The sequence below is a fragment of the Simochromis diagramma genome, unplaced genomic scaffold, assembly GCF_900408965.1.
Source record: "Simochromis diagramma unplaced genomic scaffold, fSimDia1.1 OVJJ01000079.1, whole genome shotgun sequence".
Classification (NCBI taxonomy): Eukaryota; Metazoa; Chordata; class Actinopteri; order Cichliformes; family Cichlidae; genus Simochromis; species Simochromis diagramma.
The window spans coordinates 5,666,386-5,691,126 of NW_024387075.1; the positions used below are offsets into that span (position 1 = coordinate 5,666,386).

Sequence of the window (24,741 nt, forward strand, 5' to 3'; positions counted from 1 at the left end):
CAGACGTTTGATTTCAGAGACACTGACCTGGTTAAGTCATTACAGAATAAATAAACAGGAGAGTAGAGTGTGGCTGAAATGTGCTGATGTATGCAGCCATTAATGAAATGTGTAGTCTGAAGGGGCCCTGGGGCCTCATTGTCTCTCTCCGCAGTCTGTCTGTCCTCCAAGACACCCAAACAGAACAAACACATACACATCATACACATACGTACATAAACACAGACTTCAGCATGCATGCTTTATCGTGGTGTATGCTCGTTATCGTAATTATTGTAACACAGTGAGAAAACAAAGAGAACACAGAACGTTTTCTTAGCTGAAGTCAAAGCTGAAATTTTAGGAGTTGTGGCTGCATTTTTTTAATCAGTTATTTATTTCAATCTGTTTTATCTTCTTACCTCGTAATATTGTGAAGAGAAAGGTATATAGTTTGATATAGATATATACAGAAGTGTTTTTTCTTGTCTCTATTTGTAGACATCGATGAATGTGAGACTCCGGGCATGTGCATGAACGGCCACTGTGTCAACACTGAGGGATCCTTCCGCTGTGAGTGTATGGCCGGGATGGCAGTGGGCCTGGATGGACGGGTCTGTGTTGGTGAGTACATGGAACTAGAGTGGATTGCGTGATCAAGAGTCAAGAATAATCCCACCTTTTTTTCTTCTTTTTTTAAAAATAAAGCAAAAAGTTGAGTTTGTACAATTCTAATAAGTCAATATTTGGTGTGACCATCTTTATTCTTCAACACAGCCTGAACTCTCTTATTTAGCTTTCTTGTAATCTCTTTGAGTAATCTCCAGGAATAGTTCTCTGGGCTTCTTGAAGGACATTCAAAGCTCTTCTTTCAAAGTTCTTCTACCTTTTGGACTGTACTCTGTCAAGATGATCCCACACTGTTTCAACAGCGTTGCGGTCCGGGCACTTGGGAGGCCAATCCATGACTGTTGTACCTCTTGACGTTTGTACTTACCGATGAACCAAAAAACCTAAAGTTTCAGATTTGTACTCATCACTCCCAAATACCTGTTGGTCCAGATTTTTGGTCCAGTTCTTGTGTAATTTGGCATACCTGTACCCCTTCCTCAATAATGACTTCTTGACAGCCACCTTTTCACTGAAGTTGTTTCTGAGGAAAGTTCATTCACTTCCTCAAGTTTCTAAGAACATCTGCACAGCATACCAAGATATGAAAAGTGCTTGGCTATATATGGAAATCACCTTGTTGGTGAAGAATAACAGTTTTATACCCATTAAACTTTACCATCTTTCACTTTTTTTGTAGATTGTATATTTGATAGACTGCTAGTAACACAGTGCATAAAGATACAGTTTAAAATTGTCTCTTTGCTAAGTTGTCTGTTATGTGTAGACTCAACACTGGTTCAACCCTTGAGTTGCATTTTTTTATTTCGTATGTGCCTTTTCACTCGCTGGGCCCACGTCCTGGAGCTGCGGTTTGTTTCGAAGGGGACTGGCGGCGGCTCCCGGGCCTGGCTGATCCCCATGTACTACGTAGAGGTGAAGAAGTGAAAGAATCGAAAAGGGGAGGGAGGCTGGGGCACGAAAACCTTGTCGAACTGGGGGATCATATATAGATAAGAATCGGAAGGAGCGTGTTTGGAGGTCCCGCTCCTGAAATTCAGATACTTTATCTCCAAACCAAACAAAAAAAGAAAACAACACATAAACAGGAATGTAGAGTGAAAAAGAAGCCAATGTTCAAAGAAATCTCTGTAAGACCTCCATTAACACTGGACAACTACTGCTCAAGAACACTTTAAAAAAATACAAGAAAACTGGCTCTTTGTAAGAAAAATATGAAAAATGATGGTTGGCTCCAGACTTTGTACTGCACAAGTCCAAGAACAGAAAACATTGTCTGAAACTGTTTAGAGCAGACTGAAAATTTGCTTTTGATTACTTGTACATACCATGATGTCAATATTTGAAAATTTGTTCATATTTAATAGGAACAACCAGCACATTAAGAAAAAAATAAGTAAAAGAACTTAAAGTGCTTTGGCGAAGACTTCAGTACATGTGACTGTTTTAACCAACAAAGGACAAGCCGGTGATGAAAGCGTTTGTTCCACTTTTCGAAGGACCTGAAAGCACAGACTGAACATACTTGTAAGATGGGTTAATCCCACAACTGTCTACAGATGTTTACCAGCAAGCGTACATATTTTTTCCCATTCTGTGCCAAAATTCAGCAAAGATGAACGTGATAAAGCAGAGAGTATTCACGTCATATTAACCTTTACCATCAACCTGTGCTGTTCCTGCACATTTACTGCAGTTACTGAGCACATGTTGATCAGTACTCAAAGAACTTTCTGTCCCTCCTTCTGCTCCGGTCCCACGGAGGAGCCCTTTGAAAGATTTGTTTTGCATTTTCATAAATGATATCTCTTTGTGTGAGAAATGTCGAAACGCTGTTGTTTGATCTATGTGAACATTTGTCAGAATGATATCAGTGCAAGAGAATTCCTGAAATCCCTGGATATTGTGAAAAGAGAACAACCATTTGTTTTGCCAGTGTTGTTGTTTATTGGAGCTGCGGCCTCTTTCCTCCTTTTCTCTCGCTCTCTCTCTTTTGCTTGGTCTTCGGTCTCTTTCGAGATCTCTTTCCTCATCTCGGTTTCTCACACACATGCTGTCTGTCTTATTTTTGTTTCAAACAGACACGCACATGCGCAGTACGTGTTACGGCGGCTACAAGCGAGGGCAGTGTGTTAAGCCTCTCTTTGGGGCTGTGACCAAGTCCGAGTGCTGCTGTGCCAGCACAGAATACGCCTACGGAGAGCCCTGCCAACCGTGCCCACCACAAAGCTCTGGTACGGCTATTCAAATTGCCCCAACCTTTACACATATAGAACCACCTCCTGCTGCTTGACAGATGCAAACGCAGACAGACACAGTTTGCGCATAATTCGAAACACACCCGTTGATGTGAGGATGACCAAACGAAACACTGCATTTCCTCTGCATGCCAGCTTAGATTTCACAAAAATATGAAGTTAAGTTGTTTGACGGTGATTCCCGCAGTTTGGAAACACTGACAGCCACCAAACACACACACAAACCCATGTCCACAACCACACACACACACACACATAATCCAGTCACTTCTCATTAGTTGTGCCAATTAAGGTTTCGGTATCAAAAGATGCCAGAGCTGCACCACATTAAGAGCCTGTTTTGTACACATCTAGGCTAAATGAGAAAGCGTGTAAATGGATAATGACATGGTATTAAATGGCTTTTGGCAAATGTGATATTACTTCTGTTGCTGTTGTTGCTGCTTTTTTCAAGCAAACTGTGGTGTGTGTGTTTGTAGCTGAGTTCCTGGCTCTGTGCCCCACTGGCATCGGAACGACCGGTGATGGACGAGGTAATGTAATACATAAGCTCAAACCACTGACAACCTTGAAACCAAGTGGTGCTGCGCATATTTAAGGGTTTTTTTTTAGTCTGTTGGTTTTTTTTCCTGCAGATATGTTCAGCGGTTTATTGTTTTTGCAGATATTAATGAGTGTGCCCTCGACCCTGACATCTGTCAGAACGGAGTATGTGAGAACATGCTGAGGACGTACAAATGCACCTGCAATGAAGGTTTTGAAGTAGACCTGACAGGGAAAAGCTGTGTTGGTGGGTGGACTGTTCTGTAATGTCCTTGTCTACAGCTTTGATCTCAAAAGCCAGTGTCGTCACGCGTCCCTGTCTGTGATTTCAGATATCGATGAGTGTCTGATGAACCGGCTGCTCTGTGAAAATGGTCAGTGTCGGAACACGCCGGGGAGTTTCTCCTGCCAGTGTTCGACGGGATTTCGCTTTGATCCCGAGACAGACGTCTGCGAGGGTCAGAGACCCCTTCATTCCCTTGTGCGGCGCAGTGTAGCTGCATCTGCCGTGTCTCAGATTTGTTGTCTCATTTTTGTGTCCCACAGATGTCAATGAGTGTGAGTCTAGCCCTTGTATAAATGGGGACTGTGTGAACAGCCAAGGGTCCTTTGTGTGCTTGTGTTCAGCGGGTAGCTCCCTGGACAGCACCGGGCTGGAGTGCATAGGTAAGTATTATACCAATACATTACCAATAGATTTTTTTGTGTATTTGAAAAAAAGTTTAAAAAAAGGTATACTGTAGTATGGATTGATTCAGTCCTACCAATTATAATTAGATCATTATAGATGAAAAATGAAAATTTGCTTCACTTTTGCTGAACCTTAACCCAATGCATCGCCCCTAAATTAGTGCTACGCCACCGCTTGCAAGCCAATCAGCACATTCCTTTTTTTCCAACGATCAAAGGAGATTAATTGAATGTAAACGATATCATGCACTGTGTCATACTGTATATAAAGCCAAATCCAAGTTACTTCATGTAAACTGATTGTCTAGTAACTCTGAGGTCTGTTTGATAAACCAGAGACTATTAAGAGCACTTGCTGGCTGAAGATGATCAATGATCGGTGTGAGGTCAACATCAACGGGGCCACACTGAAATCCCACTGCTGTGCCACACTGGGAGAAGCCTGGAACAGCCCCTGTGCCAAATGTGAAAAAGGTGGACAATCGCTGATTTTTTTAGATATGAGTTTATGTTATATAGTTTTTATTTTAACCGATGACTTCATTGATTTGGAACGTGTTATGTGCCCTTCTTTGTTTAGATCCAATCTGCAGTAGAGGCTTTGCTAGAGTCAAAGGAAACGTCTGTGAGGGTAAGTGCTGCTTTGATGCTGGGTTCTGGAAAATCAGACTTCCACTCTTATTCCTGTAATGTTCAGATTGATGATGCTTTTTTTCTCTGCTTACCTTCAGATGTGGATGAGTGTCAGGTATTTCCTGGAGTGTGCATCAATGGCAAATGCGTCAACACACCGGGCTCCTTTTACTGCCAGTGTCCTCCAGGAATGACTGTTGACATGAGTGGCAGGATGTGCATCGGTAGTAGCTGTCCTTTATACTTGTGCAATCTATAGCGCGTCATAGTCTTATATCAAATACATGTTAAATGTGTGTTTGTGACATCCAGACCTGCGCACGGAGCAGTGCTACCTCACTCATGAGGATGAGCGCTGCGGGACTCCTATCCCGGGGCGGCACCGTGTAGATGCCTGCTGCTGCTCAGTGGGTGTGGCCTGGGGCCCTGAATGCGATGAATGCCCGGAAAAAGGCACTCCGGAATTTAACCAGCTCTGTCCTCGGGGCCGAGGCTTCTCGCACAGGGGTGACTTCATTAACGGCAGGCCCTTCCTTAAAGGTGTGGCACTGTTCACAAATAGCAAAGACTGCTATTGGTTGTTGCATCAACTACCTCTCACCTGTGTCTTTAATCTCTCTGTTCTGCACCTCAGATATAAACGAATGCAGGATGATAAGCACGCTGTGCTCCAATGGGAGGTGCAGAAACACTATTGGTAGCTTTCGTTGTCGCTGTGATAACGGCTATGCTCTGGACTCTGATGAGAGGAATTGTACTGGTGAGTAGAACTGAAGCTTGTTGGTCATATCATTTGGTTAAGACATGAAAGCAAATATTTTTTGATTCTTAATTTATTGTTATTGTAGTTTATACAGGGTGGGCCATTTATTGTTTTTCTTGTGACATTACCAATAAGTCTGATGTGTCACATGGCCCTCTTCCTATTGAGAAAACAAAAGTTGTATCCAAGATGGCCGACTTCTAAATGGCCACCATGGTCACCACCCATCTTGAGGAGTTTGCCCCCTCACATATACTAATGTGCCACAAACAGGACTTTAATATCACCAACCATTCCCATGTTATTACGGTGTATCCATATAAATGGCCCACCCTGTAGTTTAGGTCCATTAAAGCAGCTTATTTATGTGATATTCAACCTCTGATTCAACCTCTATATTTAAACAGCGAGCGTCTGTAGGGCATTTGCTTATTTAAGCGTTCTGCTTTCTTCTGATTGGCTGCCCCTCAGCTGGCTTCCACAAACAATACCCATTACTTAAGAGCAACATCTCCTCCTCATTGTAAAATAAACTCTTAGATAGTTTCTTAATGGATTACTTGATGGGCTCTGGTCACACACTGATCAGCATGTTTCAGTATTTCTCACATATATGAAAGAATGATTTACTGAACATTTTGACAGCTAATCTGTAATGAAAATAATCTTTAGCTACAATTAAAATTCTATTTTTGACTGGAGTATGTCAGCTGCTCCATTATGTCTCTGCAAGTCTAACCATCCTTCATCAGTTCCGCTCTCTCTGAATCCCTCTGCCAGCACTAATTACAACAAAGTGTTGCAAAGACATTGCCTCCATTCATCTCATTCAGTCTAATGGGAGTCTGGCTAGCTTTGGGGACTTGTTGGAGCCGGTCCTTGCAGTCTGGTTAGCTACATTGCAACACTGTTAAAATGTGCACACATCACTTTAGGTTTAAATGCCTTTAAGTTCTATTTCGTTATTCTGAAATAATTTATAGGCCCAGACTGAGTAAATGATATCTGGGACCCTTTAACCCCATATGAGGGAAATCCCAGCCCAAATGGTTTGAGTTAAGTGTTTCAAAATGTGGATTCAAGTCAAAAGGGATCAGAACTTTAGCTTTCATTGGCCCTTCAATCTTATTGTATACTTTGACTTTCATGTAGTCGACTATTTTTAAGCGTTCTGTGCTTTGATATGTTAATTTGCCCTCCGCTTAAAATAAATTCTCTATTTTATTTATTTTTTACTTATGTTACAATAAATAAATACATTAAATATGCTCTCTTTACTCGTGAATGTTAGTGCAGTTTTATGGATAATATCTAACTTGCTGCATTGTTCTGTTCCTTTCTTATAGACATCGATGAGTGCCGCATCTCACCGGACCTGTGCGGACCGGGCACCTGCATGAACACGCCTGGAGATTTTGAGTGCGAGTGCTTTGAAGGATACGAGAGTGGCTTCATGATGATGAAAAACTGCATGGGTGAGCACTGAATCCCCACACAGCAGTACCTGAGGATTCAGACTATGCATACCCCCTCATCTTCATATGATCTGGTTCAGTAATATGCAGAGACGACAGCATGCTTTCATGTGAAATCATTTCATCTGTCAGGACATAACTGAGTAATTTGATGTCCTTAACAGCTCTCTCATATACCCTGTTAAAGGGACAATGTCTGAGTGCAGCACAGCCAGGTTGAAAAGTATAGTGACGGCCTGCCACCTCCTTCACGTTCCCCCCATGGGTCATAATCTCTGGATGAGGTGCCTAGGCTTGTATGCCAGACCAGGACCTCACTGTTGAAGAAGATGATGTAATCGAAATGAAATGAAAGTTTAGTTCACTTAATTTCAGCCCCCGCGGGGTGTTGAAAGCATCTAGTCTGGGCAGCCCAATGTGGTCACAACTGCTTGACAAAGCTGGTCCATAAAATCTTAAAAATAATAGCTCTTTATTACATGCTATACTTGACCTGCACGCGAAGGACCCGCACACAATCAGCTGCCCAACCAAAATGAATTTTATTTGAAGCTTCAAGTTCTAATACTCTAGTGAAAAAATGGTCTATTTCTGTTCTGGTCTGCCTTTTGATGCCGTTTGATTAAATATCTTGGAAAAGTCATACAAACAAAATGGTGAGACTCAATAATTTTGTCGGTGAAGAGCCGTAATTAGCCAGAAATTGGCAAAGCAAAATTTACTGCTGTGGCAAAAAAGCAGCTGGAAGTGGAAATAATGTGGGCAGAACTACAATCATAAACTGGTGGTACTGAATGGGTTTGCAGGCTGACTGAAATAACGTAATCATGCCGTTATATTGACTGAGATATAACAAGTACTTTGTGACTGCCAGTCCCACGGTCTTTGTTAAAATGGAAACAGAACTTCTGAAGTTGTCAGTCCGGTGGGTTTCTATGGTGAAGCAAACATGTGCACAGACTAATGTTGCCTCGATTGCCGATGGCTAGCGCTGAATGGCTGTACTTGCATCATTGTGTCTACTGTGTGTTCTGCCATCCCCAGACATCGATGAGTGTGAGAGAAACCCTCTGTTGTGTCGAGGAGGTGAGTGCATGAACACAGAGGGCAGCTTCCAGTGCGCGTGTCCGGAGGGACACGAGGTCGCCCCCGATGGATCGGCCTGTTTAGGTGAGTGTTGAGAGAGAAGAGAGTCTCTTCCTCTTTCCTGTTTTTCTCCCTTCATTGATTACTGCACATTAGGCCCTTTCTACTGTATTTTCTTTGGATCCTTGGATTGACTTGGATCATGCTGTGTGTGGGCTCATTAGAGAGCGTTTGTGTCCTTAGATAGACGGGCAGACATGAACTCTGGGCCAATGTGCTCTCCTATATGCTGACATTCTTGCAGTCGTTGAGAAATGAACTAATATGATGTTTTTTTGTCTTTACAGACATCAATGAATGTGAGTTGAGCGACAGGCTGTGCAAGCATGGTCAGTGCGTGAATATGATCGGCCGGTACCAGTGTTCCTGCGACACAGGATACAAATCTACTGAGAACAGACTGGAGTGCGTCGGTATGTTCTGACTGTCACGTGACTGTGTTTTAAAGAATAGATTTTATTTCGATTTTTGCCAACAGTATGTGTGTTTTGTCTGCCGCTTAGACATTGACGAGTGTACCATTGAGAACGGTGGCTGTGAGACCTTCTGCACCAACTCAGAGGGGAGCTATGAATGTAGCTGCCAATCTGGGTACGCCCTGATGCCTGATCTAAGAAGCTGTACTGGTGAGTAGCTGCGTTACCTGTCTGTCGTTGTCTTACAGTTGGCATTTTTTGTACACTGCATGGAAAATGTAAAGAAAATACCCTTAATTTTTGTGTTTACATCAAAAAGCCTGCATGTACAATACAAAGACGTGGCTGTGACTTGGCTGGCACATGTTTAAAGAAAGCTCACACTGAGCCGGGTTATGGTGCCAGAATTTTTTTTGGAGAATGAGTGCAGGTTTCAGGCGCTGCTTATAGACTCACTCCTGTGATGCTTATTCCTTTAATTAACAGAGACGGGTTTACAGACAGAGATCCAGGCAATAGAGGGGTTAATTGGAGAGAACTGTTCAGTTTCTTGCAGAAGTGCTGTCCTGAATTGAACTTGCTTATTTATGAGAGACAAAGTAAATTCAGTCCTGACTTCCTCTTTGAAGCTGATGTGTGCTTTTCCCTCATTGTTTGCATACCTAGCTTTAAAATATGTTTTTTTTTCTTTCCCTCTTGTCCCTCTCTTTTCTATTCCTATTTCCTTTCTGCTTTCTCCAATCTGCAGATATCGATGAGTGTGAAGAAAGCCCAGACATCTGTGACGGGGGCCAGTGTACAAACACACCAGGGACTTATCAGTGTCTGTGCTTTGATGGCTTCATGTCATCCGAGGATATGAAGACCTGCCTGGGTAACGGACGTTCTTTTTATAGCCCAAATAAAACACTGCAGCCACACCAATTGTAGCTCTGCGCTTATTAGATCCAGGGGATTCTCGCATTTACTGAAACTGCATAATGAGCATCTTCAGGGTTATCCAAGATATGAGTCATGAGAATAAGTCTTAAATGACTCAGATCAATGAGTCTGTGTATGAGAGAACGGGGCAAGTGCTGTTGTTGATTTATAAAATAGTGAACATTGTGTTAGCCGGAGGAATGTGTGACATTTAGACGTCTGGTTCCACTGAGTGAGAAAACAAAGAACCGACTTCTAAATGGATCTGCACAAGCTGACTGTTATTGCTGTATTTATTTAAAGTAAATGTTTTAAAGCCTCAGTGTAGCTCATGATGTAATTTTTGTGCTTTCCTAGCACCCATGTTATAGCTTATTTAAAACCATTTTTTTTGGCTGGCTGAACATACAAAAGCGAATTCATCTCTATTAACTGCCATTAACCTTTCCTTTATTGTATTCATTTTAAGCAAGTTCTTGATTTTTATTTTTTAAAATGGCATCGCTCTGTTCTTACCTCACCTCATAGATGTGGATGAGTGCGAGTTAAACCCGAACATCTGTCTGAGTGGGAACTGCGAGAACACCAAGGGATCCTTCATTTGTCACTGCGACCTGGGCTACTCTGTACGCAAGGGAACCACAGGCTGCACAGGTGAGTGAAACAAGCACACACAAGCATACAAACCCACCAAACCAAAATGCTCTAACTGTGGGGGAAAATGAACAGAAGTGAAAGAACGGTGAGTCAGTCGGAGCCGGCTACTAATTAATCAGTGTGGAAAGAGTGTGAGTGTGTGTGTGTGTGTGTGTGTGTGTGTGAGAGACGTTGTTTAACAGCAGCAGTGAAAACAAGTTGAAGAAAGGTCAGAAATGAGAAGACCCGAGGAGAATGCCTGTCTAACCCGAAGCAGCTCTAACATTACTCATCACCATTCGAAAGCTGCTGTCTGAGTTGATAAGAAACACGCTCACACATACACACACACACGCTCACGTGTGCAGACAAACATGCAGCATCGTTAACAGCAGCAGGAGCAGTGAGGTCACCGTCTTCCATCTAATGCATGCATCATTTTGCACCTTTGTTTATTCTTTTGTTGCTCTTTCATTAGGGTCAGTTAAACATTACGTGATGGTTGGAAGAGTTCGGCAGCGCGTAATCACCTGTAACGTCTCCAGAACACATAAATACAATGTCTGTCCGTCCGCTAGAGTCTTTTGCTAGTTTGGACTCGCCTCTCGTCTAGAAAAAATTAAGTCTTGATTTATGAGGCTACTTAAAAAGTGTGCGGTCGAAGGCTAGTTGTGACTTTGGCCGGTGATTTCTTTTAATCTAACACACTCAGCAGCAGCAGCAGCAGTGCATTTTCTTCAGACGCAAATAAACAGGTTTTTCTGAACTGTTACACCTCCACCTTCTCCACACACACACACACACACACACACACACACACTTGCAAACACATAACTCCTGCTCATTCTAATCCCATTTAAATGTTCATACAGTATTTTCCTTGTTTTCCCCGAGGCTGCAGCAAAAGCAGCCGGTTCTGATTCACAGCTTTGGAATTTCAGCCCCAGACCAGGGAATCGAGATGCTAATTCCTCTCGGACAGACATGATGTCTTCTTATACACAAGAAACAAAACCTGCTACTCTTTCTTTTGGAAAAAGGTCTCCACCAAATAAAAAAATTCGGACAATGAAATTCACAAAAAATTGGTTGCTATTGTTCAGCTGCCTCATGCGACCTTGTTGGCATGCAGGGACTAAACCTTCTTGTGCGTGTGTGTGTCTGTGTGTGCGAGTGTTAATGAGTGAGCGGTGCTCTTAAGCCCAGATATGATCCAGCTGTTTATGTGGCTCCCACAAGAATTATTTTTGTTTTTATTCCACAACATTGAGAACTCAGGGGCAGGGTGTGAGTATCTTGAGCGTACACTCAAGCACTTTTGCATCTCTACATGTGTATTGGAAAGTTGGGGCCTGGGTGGAGATGTATTGGTAGAGTTTACAAGCATGGAAGCATCTTAAAGGGGTGATCATTATCAGAATTTATGGTCTGTTGTCTTTATCGTCTCTCAGCTAAATGACAAAACAATGAAACAATTCTTGCTTTAACAATGTGTTGAAGCAAGACCATGCAACTTTGACAATAACAAGTTACACTATCTGTCATTTGAAAGTGAGAACTTAGATTCCAAAGAGTCAGTTGGTCAGTTTTTACTACTGCAGCCGAAAGGTCAGATTGGCTATATTTTAATTCCCAATCTAATCGTGTTATTAACCATATATGGTATGACCAGCAGCTTTCGCTGGCTAGTGCTTATTGTTATCAAACTTAACATGAATATGACTTTAAACATGGGCTGCATGCTAGCAAGATGGATGCAGCCACAATTTCAGTTTGTGCTGTTTTCAGTTTGAGTGATAAAGGTTAGATTGGTACTTAGTGCTTTTGTTATTTAACTGAGCACTCAAAATGCTTTTTACTACAAGCCTCATTCACTCAGTCACACACTATTCAATTCAATTTTATTTATACAGCGCCAAATCAGAACAACAGTCGCCTCAAGGAGCTTTATATTGTAAGGTAGACCCTACAATAATAGATACAGAGAAAAATCCAACAATCATACGGCCTCCTATGAACAAGCACTTTGGCGACAGTGGGAAGGAAAAACTCCCTTTTAACAGGAAGGAAGCTCTGGGAGAACCAGGCTCAGGGAGGGGCGGGGCCAACTAATTCAACCAGTTGGGTTGAGAGAAGGAAGACAGGAAAAAAGACATGCTGTGGAAGAGAGACAGAGATTAATAACACATATTCATAAAAACACTTTTTTCTATATAATCACCTTCTCTTAACAGTCACACACACTCATGCTCATGGATGAGGCAAATCGAGATTCAGTAACTTGCTCAAGGAAACTTCAGCACACAGCCTGGAGTAGGCGCAACTAGTCTTCCAGTTGGTACCTCCTGAACCACAGCCACCCCAGGAGCTCCTATGGTTTATGGTTCAAATAGATTTAGAAATTGGGTATAAAATAAATAAGGTGTATCAACTTGAAAAGATGAGAGTATCTCATAGACAGTATCAAAGATGGATTTAACTCCTGTGATTTCATTTATTGGTTTCTGAAGTCATGTTCTGAAGCCTTGAGAGAAGTATTTCTGCTGTCACTATCTTGGTGAGCAGTAATAAAAAAAAAAACTAAAAAAATAAAAGGAAGTTATTGAGAAGTTATTAGGAGTTTCTTTCCACGGGTAATCCTACATTTTAGGAAAATAATCTTTTATTCATTTTTTTAGTCAAAATCAGTGAGTCCATAATCTCAAGTCTTTAAAGAGGTCAAGATGGAACATTGTTTTCCCTTTAGGACTGGAAATGTTTCTTTTTTCCCCTCAACCACAGGTATCATCGTCTCCTTCAGATAGAGTGCAGGTTTAAGGCACTTCCACATTGGCTTCATTTTCCAACCTGGGAGCTATTTCCATGTTTTGTACTATGACGAAAACTCTGGTTTCGCTTTATGTTTTGGCTTCTTCTGCTCCTGTGCCAGTGTTGATGTGGAGGTTTTTACCCTTCAGCTGTAAAAGGCTCATGGGGAGTTGTCGTCACCCTGCTGGGCGACTGGCCAACATGAACACCCAAGTTTGTGAATGCGGTACCTTGAGAACGAATGTTACCGCTGGGGTTTCTTTAGATTTATGTGCTTTTGAATGTATAAATGATGGGTTTGGGGTCTAAAAAAGGGAAAATAAGAGTAGAGCTGCATTATTTTTAATGACCAGCAGGGGCAGACTCTCCTAGTTGCAAAAAAGCTTCTGATTGCATAGAAATCTATGAGAAAACACACCCCCCCGATCATGTGCTCTTTGACTTGGGTAAACACTTTCCCAAAGACTTTATGGGCTCATAACCAATACGATGTAACAGTGGCTCTGTCTTTTGTACTGTGTATGGTCTGACGCAGCTTCAAACAGCCGATGATGGATGGCACTTTTGGCACTGGCACTTCCAGTGTGTGAATGTGTGTGTGAATGGATGAATGACTGGTTGTGTAAAGCGCTTTGGGGTCCTTAGGGACTAGTAAAGTGCTATACAAATACAGGCCATTTACCATTTACCATTCTGCTTTGGCATCATTATTCCACGCTGGCTTTAGTTTAGTTTTAGTTTTTCACGACTCTTATTTTTTAACATGATAATATTTGTCTTTGTAAATGATTCCCTTGTACTCTTGCTTTGATTATTTGACTAGTAGATCATGGTGATTAAAACAGTAAAAAGGCTTCAAAAACATGTTAGTGGTGGTACATAAAGTAGAGGCAGATCCTTCAAATACAGTATTAAGTATTAAGAGAATGCGGCACGTTAATATGGCAAATACATAAATGGTAAATGCTTGACAGTTGTCAAAACATGTTGGAATAAAACGAGACAAGAGGACACTCAGATAAACTGGCAGTCAGGCATGCAAACACACTAACAGCCAGCTAAGCAGCCATGTATAGGCAAATGTGTAATTCGCAACTTTTTTTCATCTGTCAAACACTGTCCTAGTTCATTCAGCCCTCTTTTTTGACCGATGACACGCTTCTCACATGCAGCAATCTTTGTTTGCATTGTGTGTGTGTGTGTGTGTGTTTGTGTTCTTTCTTTCATCAAAGGCTTGGAGGAGCTGATCATTAGTTTTGCCTGTAATCCAGGGAGATTCGTTTGCCGCAAGCCCTCATATTAACCTTGTAATCAAATGTAATGAAAATATGCCATACCCTGTCCTTAGGAAGACTGTAAACCAGCAGCGCTAATCTCTAATTGACTGTGTCTTGAATTACTACCCTCACAAAGACAGACACACGCAGAGAGGAGTGTGTCTCATTCCCTGATAGGTCGTAAAAAATTGAGTTCTCAGCATGGTTTCCCTTGAAGTACATGAAGGGAACGTGAACTAACTAACTTGCACGCTCTTGCTATTAAAGCTCCACCTCTAGCTCAGGCCTCAGTCTTTGAGTGAGGCTACAGCCACACTCAAAGAGATCCTTATTGGTTCCACCCCACAGGATTTAATCAACTTTTTGGGAAGGGCAGATATTAAAAATATTCACTAATTGCTCCCATTAATTTTTATTGCTCATTTATTAGAATCTTGAGTGACAAACAGTAGGTCTGTACATTCAGAGAATAGATTAACCCGAATATTTCATTGGTTGGGAGATATTATTGTCATGGTTTTGCTGTGAAGGAATGTTTATTTGTAGAGTTGGCACATCACACTTTTACCACATCACATTTAAAGAAATTATGTTTTGGAAAGATTAAATTTCCACACTTGACATCTGGGGCGGTGAGAAACCCAAACATGAACATTAAAGGGGGGGCGGGGGTCGTAATGTGCTGTTCCAGAAGCTTCACATTAGAGGTGCAAAGTCTGTGGGTAAAAGGAGGTATCTTTGCCTAAAATAACCTGCGAGGACTAGTTCAGACGGTGCAGACAGATCAAGGCCTCAGCGTTAGGCCTTCGTTCCACCTCTTAGCCGTTTTACAGCTCTCAGGACACACTTGAATGACGAAAATCCAGAGACCTGCTGCGCTCATTAAACCTTTGTAGCAAGGCCATTAGTATCAGAGATCATGAGAATGCCTCGTTGCCTTGTGCTCTGAAATACAGAGACAGTGAGCCAGAAAGACTTAGCCCTGTCTTCTCCTGCTGCTATCTTTATACAAATCAAACCAAGCATCAACTCACTCTACAGCGCCAAGAACCCCACTGGAATGAGAAAGCAGACCTTAATCATTGGACCATCAGACCTGTGTCTATTTTTCTTTATGTTGTTTCCCATTCTCTCTTTGTCAGATATCAATGAGTGTGAAATCGGAGCCCATAATTGCGATAGACATGCAACCTGCACCAACACGGCCGGCAGTTTCAAGTGTAGTTGTGCTCCGGGGTGGATTGGCAGTGGTCTCAAATGTACAGGTAAGGCTGATGGCCTGGAATGCGCAAGTAAATGGTAAAAATACATGAACCATCTGAAATGAATGAGCTTGTGTATGAGATGCGCAATTGCGAAAAGCGAACCTGTGCTTTTGGCTATCGTCGTTACTTTGATATTGATTTAATACTGCAAGGCTTATCCTCAATATTTGGATGAATTCGTTTACGTTTGCAGGAATGTAATCGTTTGTTGTGTTTCAGACCTGGATGAATGCTCAAATGGGACACATATGTGCAGCAACAATGCTGACTGTCTCAACACCATGGGCTCTTATCGATGCGCGTGCAAGGATGGATTCTCTGGAGATGGATTCTCTTGCTCAGGTCACACATACAAAATCAGTTTGTTAATCCACACTTCAGCCCTTTAAAAGATCCACGGATGTATTTTGTGCTTACTGACTCTGTGTGGGTGTGTGACTGCAGATAGCGATGAGTGCGCAGAGAACGGCAACCTGTGTGAAAACGGCCACTGTCTGAATCTGCCAGGAGGCTTCCGCTGTGAATGTGACATGGGCTTCATCACCACTGCTGACGGCAAGGCCTGTGAGGGTAAGGCAATACAACACAGACTATCATAGTTCCCAGGATTTGAATGGGTGCCCGCATCCTAAATTATGTTGACAGTTTCAAAAAACAAAACCCAAAAATTGCCCGGTGCTATTTGTTTGTTTTGTTTTCCTGTTTATGGAAATAGCAGATCCAAACAGATGCTGCCTACTAATTATATGGATTTTTGGACATCAAAGAGCACAATATGCTGAGCATTAATGTGATTTAGGCTGTGAGAACATTTCGAAGGACTGACAATAACAGTGGAACTCGCCTTGATTTTCTGTTCACGTTTGCTCGATAATTTAGTGTTTCAACATCACGCTTCTGAAACTTGAAGCACACATCACAGAGTGCGAGCTCGTAACTACGAGATGTTTATCTGACTCAGGAGTGTATAACAGTTGTGCAACTGCTACAATTTGGTTAAAGGTTGTATCTAAGCTTTGTGATGGAGAATAAAATGAACTGTGTGAAAGGAATTCTTTGAAAAAACCGGTCCAAACATTATTTCCTGCTTACAGTGTAATTCCTTGTAGCATAAAAAGGCTACATATTAGAATTGTAATGAAAGGCTGCTCTAAAAACAGTCTTATTCTTAAAATTAGTGCTTGAGATGCACAAGCTGCTTACACAACATACAGCTGTGGACAGAATTTTACTCATCGTAGGCATAAATTGTAATTTTGAGCTTTTGGCGATTTCTTTGAACGGTTCTTTTGCCAGGGTGGAATGATTGTACAGCGTACACCTTTAATGACCCAAGCAAGAATTAGGTGCACAATTTTCAATTTACTTTTTTGTTTTTCCAATACACACAGGGCCAAACTTATACATACAGACCCTAGACCTTATACATAGACCCCCACTAATATCTTGTTAAATGTCTCTTAGCAAGTTGCAACTTGACCAGATGCTTGTCAAAAATTGGAAGAGTTCATTTAAATTGGTTGGCACATTCTTGACTTTTAAGTGTAGTCCATATATTTCCGATAAAGAGGAGGTCAGGGCTTTGGGAAAGACATTCCAGAAGCCTAATGTCAGCCTGCTTTAGTCATTCCAAAACCAGTTTGGATTTATGTTCAAGATCATTGTTGTGTTGAAGGCTACCATCGTGTCCAACTTTCAACGGTCTAGCTGTTGTAGTCCAGCTTCTTCATTATTCCACCACTTTGTGCAGCATACCAGTACCATTGCTGGCAAAACATCTCCAGAGTATGAGCATTACGCTACCACCACCATGCTTATCAGCTGTTTTCTTAGGTTTGAAAGCCTTTACTCTTCCAAACATACCTCTTACCATTACAGCCAAAAAGCTTAAAGATTTTTCTCCAGAAGGCAGTGACGCTGGTGTTCCAACAGTTTCCAGTTCATGACACACTTGAGCCTGGAAGGTTCCCAGGTTGTTCTTGAAATACTAACCGATTTACAAGTTACAGAAGTGGTGACAAATCAGAATAACTTGCATACAGTTGTTTGAACTGATAATCTTAGAGTCTGCACTTGTTTAGAAATGGCTTCAAGAGACCTTCGCAACTTGTGTAAATCTGCAGTTCTCCCTTTTACATCTTCACTGAATTCGTTGCACTTTCCCATTTTTCTCAGTTTTAAATGAGCAGTGTCAAACAAATGCTTTTTATGCTGGCAACTACCGGAAACGACCGGTTGTATTAAATTACAATCGCTAAACAGAAGATAATATGTCAATTTAAAAGACATGGTAGAACCTTCAGCACCACTCATATTTTTTTAAAACCCCTCTGTGGATTAGAGTAAATCCCAAAACAATTTAAACCAGTGAAACCAGTTATTGGTTTTTAAAGCCATTAAAGATGTGTGTACAGTCATTTCATACTGGAAGAACAAGTTCCATGAAATCATTAAAAGTCCAAAATTACCATGACACTCATGCCAATGATGAATATAAGTCAGCTTCTGACCACAACTGTATAAATTCTGGATTCCTAACCTTCATAATATACTGACATATGATTCAGATTTGCCATATGTGGGAATCTCAACTGCAGGCTCTTTTTTTAGGATGTTTTGATTGGGATGTATTCCGCTCATTTACTCAAAGTCTGAATAAAATATTAACTTGTTTTTAAGATTTCTTGTAAGCTGCATATGAACACATTTATAACTTGTTGCAGATGAATGCTGAGTCCAGTGATAATGCACTGCAGGATTCAATTGAAAGAGCAGACTGATCTCATTGCACTGATGTGTCAAACATCCTGAAATAACCTGTCCAGTCCTCCCTCCATCAGCTCAGTCGGAGCTGGACAGTAATGACTTGTGCAGAGTGTAATGATGTGGAAGAGCACAATTTCATAACCTTGGCTACAGTTCTGATAGTGTATGTGTGCGTATGTCTGTCTGAGTATGTCTAGAGCTGTCATTCTGTAGCAGAGGTGAGTGGCCTTCACTTCCTAAAGCCCACTGCCAGTTTTCCACCGTGATCTCATGATCCACTAATCACTCACAGCTGGCTCGCTCTTTATCTCTCTTTTTCACAGACATAGACGAATGTACCTTTGCTGACATCTGTGTCAACGGACAGTGCCAGAATATCCCGGGACTTTTCAGATGTAAATGTAGCATTGGTTATGAACTGGACAGAAGTGGAGGCAACTGCACAGGTAAGACTAGTCCAGCTCCCCTCCATGTTCCTCTGTTTAGGCCTCAGCAAACAGGGGAAATATATACAAGTGCAAAAGAAACGCAGCACACGTGTAAAGATAAGCGCTTTCATATTCTGTGATCCATCCAGTTGCTTTTGTATTGGCCAAAAAATTGAAAGCGATCATTTATATATAAAAAAATGTACTTTTTCTTTCTCAGATATCAATGAATGTGCAGACCCGACCATCTGCATTAATGGAGTGTGCGTTAATATCCCTGGAAGCTACCATTGTAACTGCCCACCAGACTTTGAACTCAATCCCACTCGAGTGGGCTGTGTAGGTGAGACTGCAACACTAAACATATTTAAAACTGTTCTTAGCTTGTTCTTTAACTAATTGCAAAGAAAAGGCTTAACCAACATAGCTGAAAATCTGTGTCTGTTTATGTGTGCGTTTGTGTGTAGACACTCGCTCTGGTAGTTGCTTTCGAGATGTTCGTTTGCGAGGAGACGCATCTGAAAATTTGGACTGCTCCAATGAGATTGGAGTTGGCGTCTCCAAAGCGTCCTGTTGCTGCTCCATGGGCAAGGGCTGGGGAAATCCATGTGAATTATGCCCGCCTGTAAACTCAAGTGAGTCATCACATTTCCCTTGTAACCACACATTATGTACTTTTTGTTTTCAGTTCAACTGCGAGGAATGTCTACTCTAGCAAGAAATACTCATGCGTGACGCACCTCCAGGAAGCCACAGCGTCTATAGCCCAAATACAGTGCATAGTTAGCTAACCTTAGCGTCTCTTTTTGGAGCTGATATACTCAGTGGCTTGTGATAGTACATGAGAAGGTAATCTATTGCTAGCATTACTTACTTTGATAAAAGTTTCCACGATTCAACATTTTTGTTCATTTCAGCTGTAGGAAGGCAACACAAACATCTGATGAATGATGGCATGATAAAATTGGAACCATGCAGTGGGTTGCATGGGTGCATCACTCAGATATAGTACCTGCTAATTAATATATACAAATAAAATGCTAGGATTTAGGAAGACTTTATCAAGTAGGCTACAGTTGTGCATAAACCAATACATGTCATTTGTCAGATAAATTGATTAAAAAGTGTTCCATGAGTCTCCAAATCCATAAGCAGAGCAAGGTGAAACACACCTCACAGTCAAACTACAGTTATGGGAAAAGGCATAAGGGATAGATGGATTGCAACACCATTCTTTGTACCAGGATCTTCTTCTTTCAGCTTGCCCCCTTTAGGGGTCACTACAGCAGCTCATCTGCCTCCATCTCACCCTATCCCTAGCATCCTCCTTTGTTATACCAACCCTACATCCATGAAACGTCTCTGTGGTCTTCCTCTTTTCATCCTCCCTGGCAGCTTCATACTCAGCATCCTTTGTCCAGTATCTCCACTATGCCTTACTGACTTTGTCTGAAAACTGCTCAACCTGAGCTGGTCCCTCTGATTTACCATCTTATAAAGCTTCCCTTTCATTCTTGCTGCTATCCTTCTGTCACAAATCATCCCTGACATGGTTTCCACCCTGCGTGCACTCCCTTCTTCACCTCTCTTGTGTACACATTTGTTTGGATGCCTGATCCCAGGTATTAAACTCACCTACCTTCACTACCTCTACTCTACTGCATGTTCACCTTTCCACCTTGCTTCTACTGACTCCTCTTCTCTCTTGTGCATACCTCCACCTCTCCAGGATGTAAACATTTTTATATATGCTCTTACGCTCTTAAGCTTTTGCACCCTGGCTGAAGTGGTCACTCCTGGAAATGCAATTTTTGACAGTTCCTTGCCGGCTTGACTTTTCACCCTGTATTCTTGTTGGTGGGATGGGTTGGCTTGTTAGCTGTTGGCTGTTTTGAATTGTGGTTTAAAAATTAGATTTGAATGTAGAGAAAAGAAAAAGATTTGGTGTTTATGTTTAATCAATAACCCTGTCAAATCCATCTATTTGCGGCAGGGTAAACAAAACAGACCTTAATTTCCTTAAACCAAACCTTAATTTCCTCAAATTAAGGGCATCTGTAAACTAATATGAAAAATCATATCCAAGATCAAAATATATTAATATACCAGAGTACATCAGGAGTCTTAAGGTGCAAACTAGCTGCTCTGCTTACATGCAGACTCACATGCTGGCTTCTCTTGCCATGCGATTAGTGTGTTTGCTGTAATTGCTGTTGCTGGTAAAAATGAGACAGCTTTGTGCAACTTATTTGGAAATTGCCAACAGATGTTTCAAAACATTACAGGGAATGACTCATCCTTTTCAGCTCAGGGAACTGTTTGCTTCTGTGACAAGAACAAAACCTTTTTCTTTTCGCTTTGTAATTCTGAGTAGTTGCAGTCATGTCCGGTCCTCTGGGCTCTGTGGCTAACGCTGAGATCACAAAAAGCACGACAGAAAACGAAAGGAAACAAGTGCATGACTAAAAATGGCTTTTTCAAGCACCACGATTCATCGCAATTACTGGCAAATTCTGCTATAACGCACACCCTTGATGCAGGCTTGTAATTCGTTTCTGTGTTTTGTGTTACAGCTCAGTACAAGACTCTGTGTCCTGGAGGGGAAGGCTTCAGACCAAACCCCATCACTGTCATCTTGGAAGGTTGTAGCAACATGCTATTATGCCTTTTTTTGTTTTTGAGGTCGCCCCTGGGTATACTTACAGAAACACCAGCCCACAGTGGTGCTGAGTTTTCCCTTTCTCTCTCCCACAGACATCGATGAGTGTCAGGAATTGCCCGGCTTATGCCAGGGAGGACGGTGCATCAACACGTTTGGTAGTTTCCACTGTGAATGTTCAAGAGGCTTTGCCCTCAACCTGGACACCAGAGTTTGTGAAGGTATTAAGCACACACATGCACAAATGAACAAACAGGTGACCCATCCGTCTCCAGCTCTGGCCCTGGGACATTTCACTGGGGAGGAAATTGAGTCCAGCCGTGGAGATGTTCTTTCAGTGACACATGGAGAGAGAAAGAGAGAGAAAGAAGCACTGGGAGCAAAAAGGCAAAGAAAATATTGGACCCTGTTGTCCCATAGACAACACTGCAGCTCAATAAGTGTCTGCTCTAGTTCCCGTTTGTTGCTAACCCAGCAAAGCTCAGCCAGAATGATGAGACAGCTGAGAGCGCTAACTGTGTCCAGAAGAGCGAGGCTCTGATGTGGTCAACTCTTTCCTTGGGGAAGTACGCAGTGTCCCCTGTAGGCACGCCAGTGATGACGGAAAGAGGAACGAAAGGCGATAAAATAGAAGGCTGTTTAAAAAAGAGAAAAGGGAACAGAGAAAGGAGGAGAGCAGGAGGCTTAATGGGTTGACAGTGATATTTTAACTCAGCCGAAAGCGTGTAATAGACATTTCACGCTTTGCCCCCCCCCCCCAAAACGTGAAATGCACACACATGCAGTAAGTTGCAGTAACAGCAGAGGGGGATATTTTATTTCAAGCCAACATGAAAATAATCATGGGAAAGTGTTTAAACAGACATTATTAACACGTTTGTGTGTATATAGATACTAGCCCCCTAGCTTAATTGATTCTGACGATTAAGGACCCTGGAATGTACTTGATATGTTTTTTGCTCACTGCCGGTAATGCATTACCTGCATGTGTTTCCTTTTCACGTTTTGGATAGGCAAAGTGCGAAATGGACACGGTGGACCGGCCTGTCTATTACATGTTTTGCCGTCACACTGGGTTGTTTAATTAGTGTGTTCTTGTTGACCAGAAGTACAAAAGCAGCTGCTCTGTAAAGTCTAGCACTGCAAGTCCTCATTGTTTGTGGTCAATGAACTGTTCAGCTATGAGCTGGGCTCATAGGCATGTTCATGGCTTTTTAGGAGTAATGCTGATAAAGAATTTAATATATTTAAAGGCGTGGACCAAAATATGTTTCATAGAAGTAGCTGGCACCTTTACTGAAGGAATGTTTTTTCCCCCGTGCTGCTCTCTCTGTGTACAGATGTCAATGAGTGTGAACGGCCAGGCATCTGTGGCCCCGGCCAGTGCTACAACACCATCGGGAACTACACCTGCATCTGCCCTGTGGATTACATGCAGGTCAACGGAGGGAACAACTGCATGGGTAGGTAGGCTTGCTGGGTTTTCACGATTGTCGCTGTCGTATTTAGGGTTACCTGCAACTCTGCATTTCTCATAAACGCACCACACACAGACATGAGGAAGAGCTACTGCTACAGGAACTTTTACTCTGACAACGGAACGTGCGACGGCGAGCTGAACTTCAACATGACCAAAAAGATGTGCTGCTGCTCCTACAACATCGGCCGTGCGTGGAATAAACCCTGCGAACAGTGCCCCGTGCCCAGCAGCGGTGAGGTCTAGAACAGTAGAGTAAATACGTAGTATATACCAGCACGCGGAAGTGGCGATGAACTCGTATAAACTCGTGCCTCCTGTCCATTCAGATGAGTTTGCGATCCTGTGTGGCAGCGAGAGACCGGGATATTACATCGACATCACCACTGGACAGATTATTGGTAAAGATTTTCACACTGAAACGCTTACGCGATGAGGAGGAACGCTTCTCTTTTCTCACGCCGCCGTTGGTCTCTCGTTCATTTGACAGACATCGACGAGTGCAGGGAAATTCCGGGAATCTGTGAGAATGGAGTGTGCATCAACATGATCGGCAGCTTCAGGTGCGAGTGCCCCATTGGCTTCATCTACAACGACAAGCTGCTGATTTGTGAAGGTGACGTTTGCAGTCTGCTGTAGAATCCCTGTGTTTTACTTTGGTCTTTTTATATTTATGCCTGCTGTATGAACATCTCTGTCCCTCTTGTTGTCAGATATTGATGAGTGTCAGAATGGACCGGTGTGCCAGCAAAATGCAGACTGTCTGAACTTGCCAGGAAGCTACCGATGCGAGTGTAAAGCTGGGTACCGCTTCACTCCCACTGGGCAATGTCTTGGTAAGGATGTGCTGGTTATTAGCTAAAAATGTTTGCGGTATCAGCGGCACTCGAATTACACTGCAGTTGTATAATCAGCCTCCAGTTTAGTCGTCTCCTACAATGGCATAAAATGGAGACAAAATTAGTGGACAGATGGAATAGAATGATAGAAAACATTAGCCAAAAAAGAGCAGCCAGAAATCCCTCTGTCATTCCCTTGGGAAAGATGCTAACTTCACAGGGTCTTTCTGTGGCCTCACGCTAACGCTGTCTCACTTCTTCCAGCTTTATCAAATGCGGTTATGCGAAACTCTTTGAAGTGCACATTCTTGCCAGTTATTTGCCAGAGATAAAGCACACAAAGAGGCAGCACAGTTACAGTCAGCCTGAGACTGAATTCTTCATGGTGGGCTTGTTATTAAGGAGGAGAGAATGTGAAGCAGGTGTTGAGCTGCTGAACATGTGCTACAGCATATCTAAATCATGTTGCTGTCAGTCTGGAGAGTCCTAAACGATAAGTGAATGTTATGCCGGCATCCTGTTTTGCTTCCTGCTTTTCATGCAAGTCCTAACACCCAGACACGCTCAGGCTGTACTTGATGATGTTACACTGGCCTCATGCAGTCTAATTATTGAGTTATAGTGCAAAAGAAGTTTTGGTCAGTTTCATGTATTATGAAGAAATATATGAATTTTAGTAACTGTTTGAGGATAAAATATCTAAATACTATTTGAATATGGATTCAAAGTGTGACATTTGTTTTTCTCTTTTGTCTCAGACCGTAACGAGTGCGACGAGAACCCCGGTATATGCAATCCAGGCCATTGCATTGACACACTGGGGAGCTATCGCTGCGTCTGCCCCAATGGCTTCAAAGCAACTCGGGACCTGTCGATGTGTGTCGGTAAGCTGTGCTACTTCCCATCAGTCTCACCGGTGTTCCTCTGCCAGGTGATAAAACTGTGACGCTGCTCTCTGGTTTCAGACGTGGACGAGTGTGAGAGACAGCCCTGTGGAAACGGGACCTGCAAGAACACCGTAGGCTCCTACAACTGTCTCTGCTATCCTGGCTTTCAAAACTCGCACAACAGCGACTGCATAGGTGCGTGTGTGGACGTGAGTAAAGAAAAAGTGAAAAAGAAGAAGAGCCAT

The 24,741-nt window shown here is 42.3% G+C and overlaps 1 protein-coding gene across 1 annotated transcript in view; it reads left to right on the plus strand.

The window, feature by feature from the left end:
- The window catches only part of fbn1 (fibrillin 1), a 62,770-nt gene that overhangs the window by 22,937 nt on the left and 15,092 nt on the right, over nt 1-24,741 (plus strand). Inside the window, exons 16-47 of the mRNA XM_040045376.1 lie at nt 481-603; nt 2,691-2,843; nt 3,347-3,400; nt 3,532-3,657; nt 3,743-3,868; nt 3,957-4,076; nt 4,437-4,574; nt 4,681-4,731; nt 4,832-4,957; nt 5,046-5,273; nt 5,368-5,493; nt 6,843-6,971; nt 8,016-8,141; nt 8,405-8,530; nt 8,621-8,743; nt 9,282-9,407; nt 9,983-10,108; nt 15,318-15,440; nt 15,660-15,782; nt 15,885-16,010; nt 18,530-18,652; nt 18,855-18,977; nt 19,102-19,269; nt 21,208-21,276; nt 21,389-21,514; nt 22,634-22,756; nt 22,847-23,005; nt 23,100-23,171; nt 23,261-23,386; nt 23,484-23,606; nt 24,368-24,493; nt 24,575-24,691. Coding sequence (XP_039901310.1) covers nt 481-603; nt 2,691-2,843; nt 3,347-3,400; nt 3,532-3,657; nt 3,743-3,868; nt 3,957-4,076; nt 4,437-4,574; nt 4,681-4,731; nt 4,832-4,957; nt 5,046-5,273; nt 5,368-5,493; nt 6,843-6,971; nt 8,016-8,141; nt 8,405-8,530; nt 8,621-8,743; nt 9,282-9,407; nt 9,983-10,108; nt 15,318-15,440; nt 15,660-15,782; nt 15,885-16,010; nt 18,530-18,652; nt 18,855-18,977; nt 19,102-19,269; nt 21,208-21,276; nt 21,389-21,514; nt 22,634-22,756; nt 22,847-23,005; nt 23,100-23,171; nt 23,261-23,386; nt 23,484-23,606; nt 24,368-24,493; nt 24,575-24,691 — 3,954 coding nt within the window. The remainder of the gene's footprint in view (nt 1-480; nt 604-2,690; nt 2,844-3,346; nt 3,401-3,531; nt 3,658-3,742; nt 3,869-3,956; nt 4,077-4,436; nt 4,575-4,680; nt 4,732-4,831; nt 4,958-5,045; nt 5,274-5,367; nt 5,494-6,842; nt 6,972-8,015; nt 8,142-8,404; nt 8,531-8,620; nt 8,744-9,281; nt 9,408-9,982; nt 10,109-15,317; nt 15,441-15,659; nt 15,783-15,884; nt 16,011-18,529; nt 18,653-18,854; nt 18,978-19,101; nt 19,270-21,207; nt 21,277-21,388; nt 21,515-22,633; nt 22,757-22,846; nt 23,006-23,099; nt 23,172-23,260; nt 23,387-23,483; nt 23,607-24,367; nt 24,494-24,574; nt 24,692-24,741) is intronic.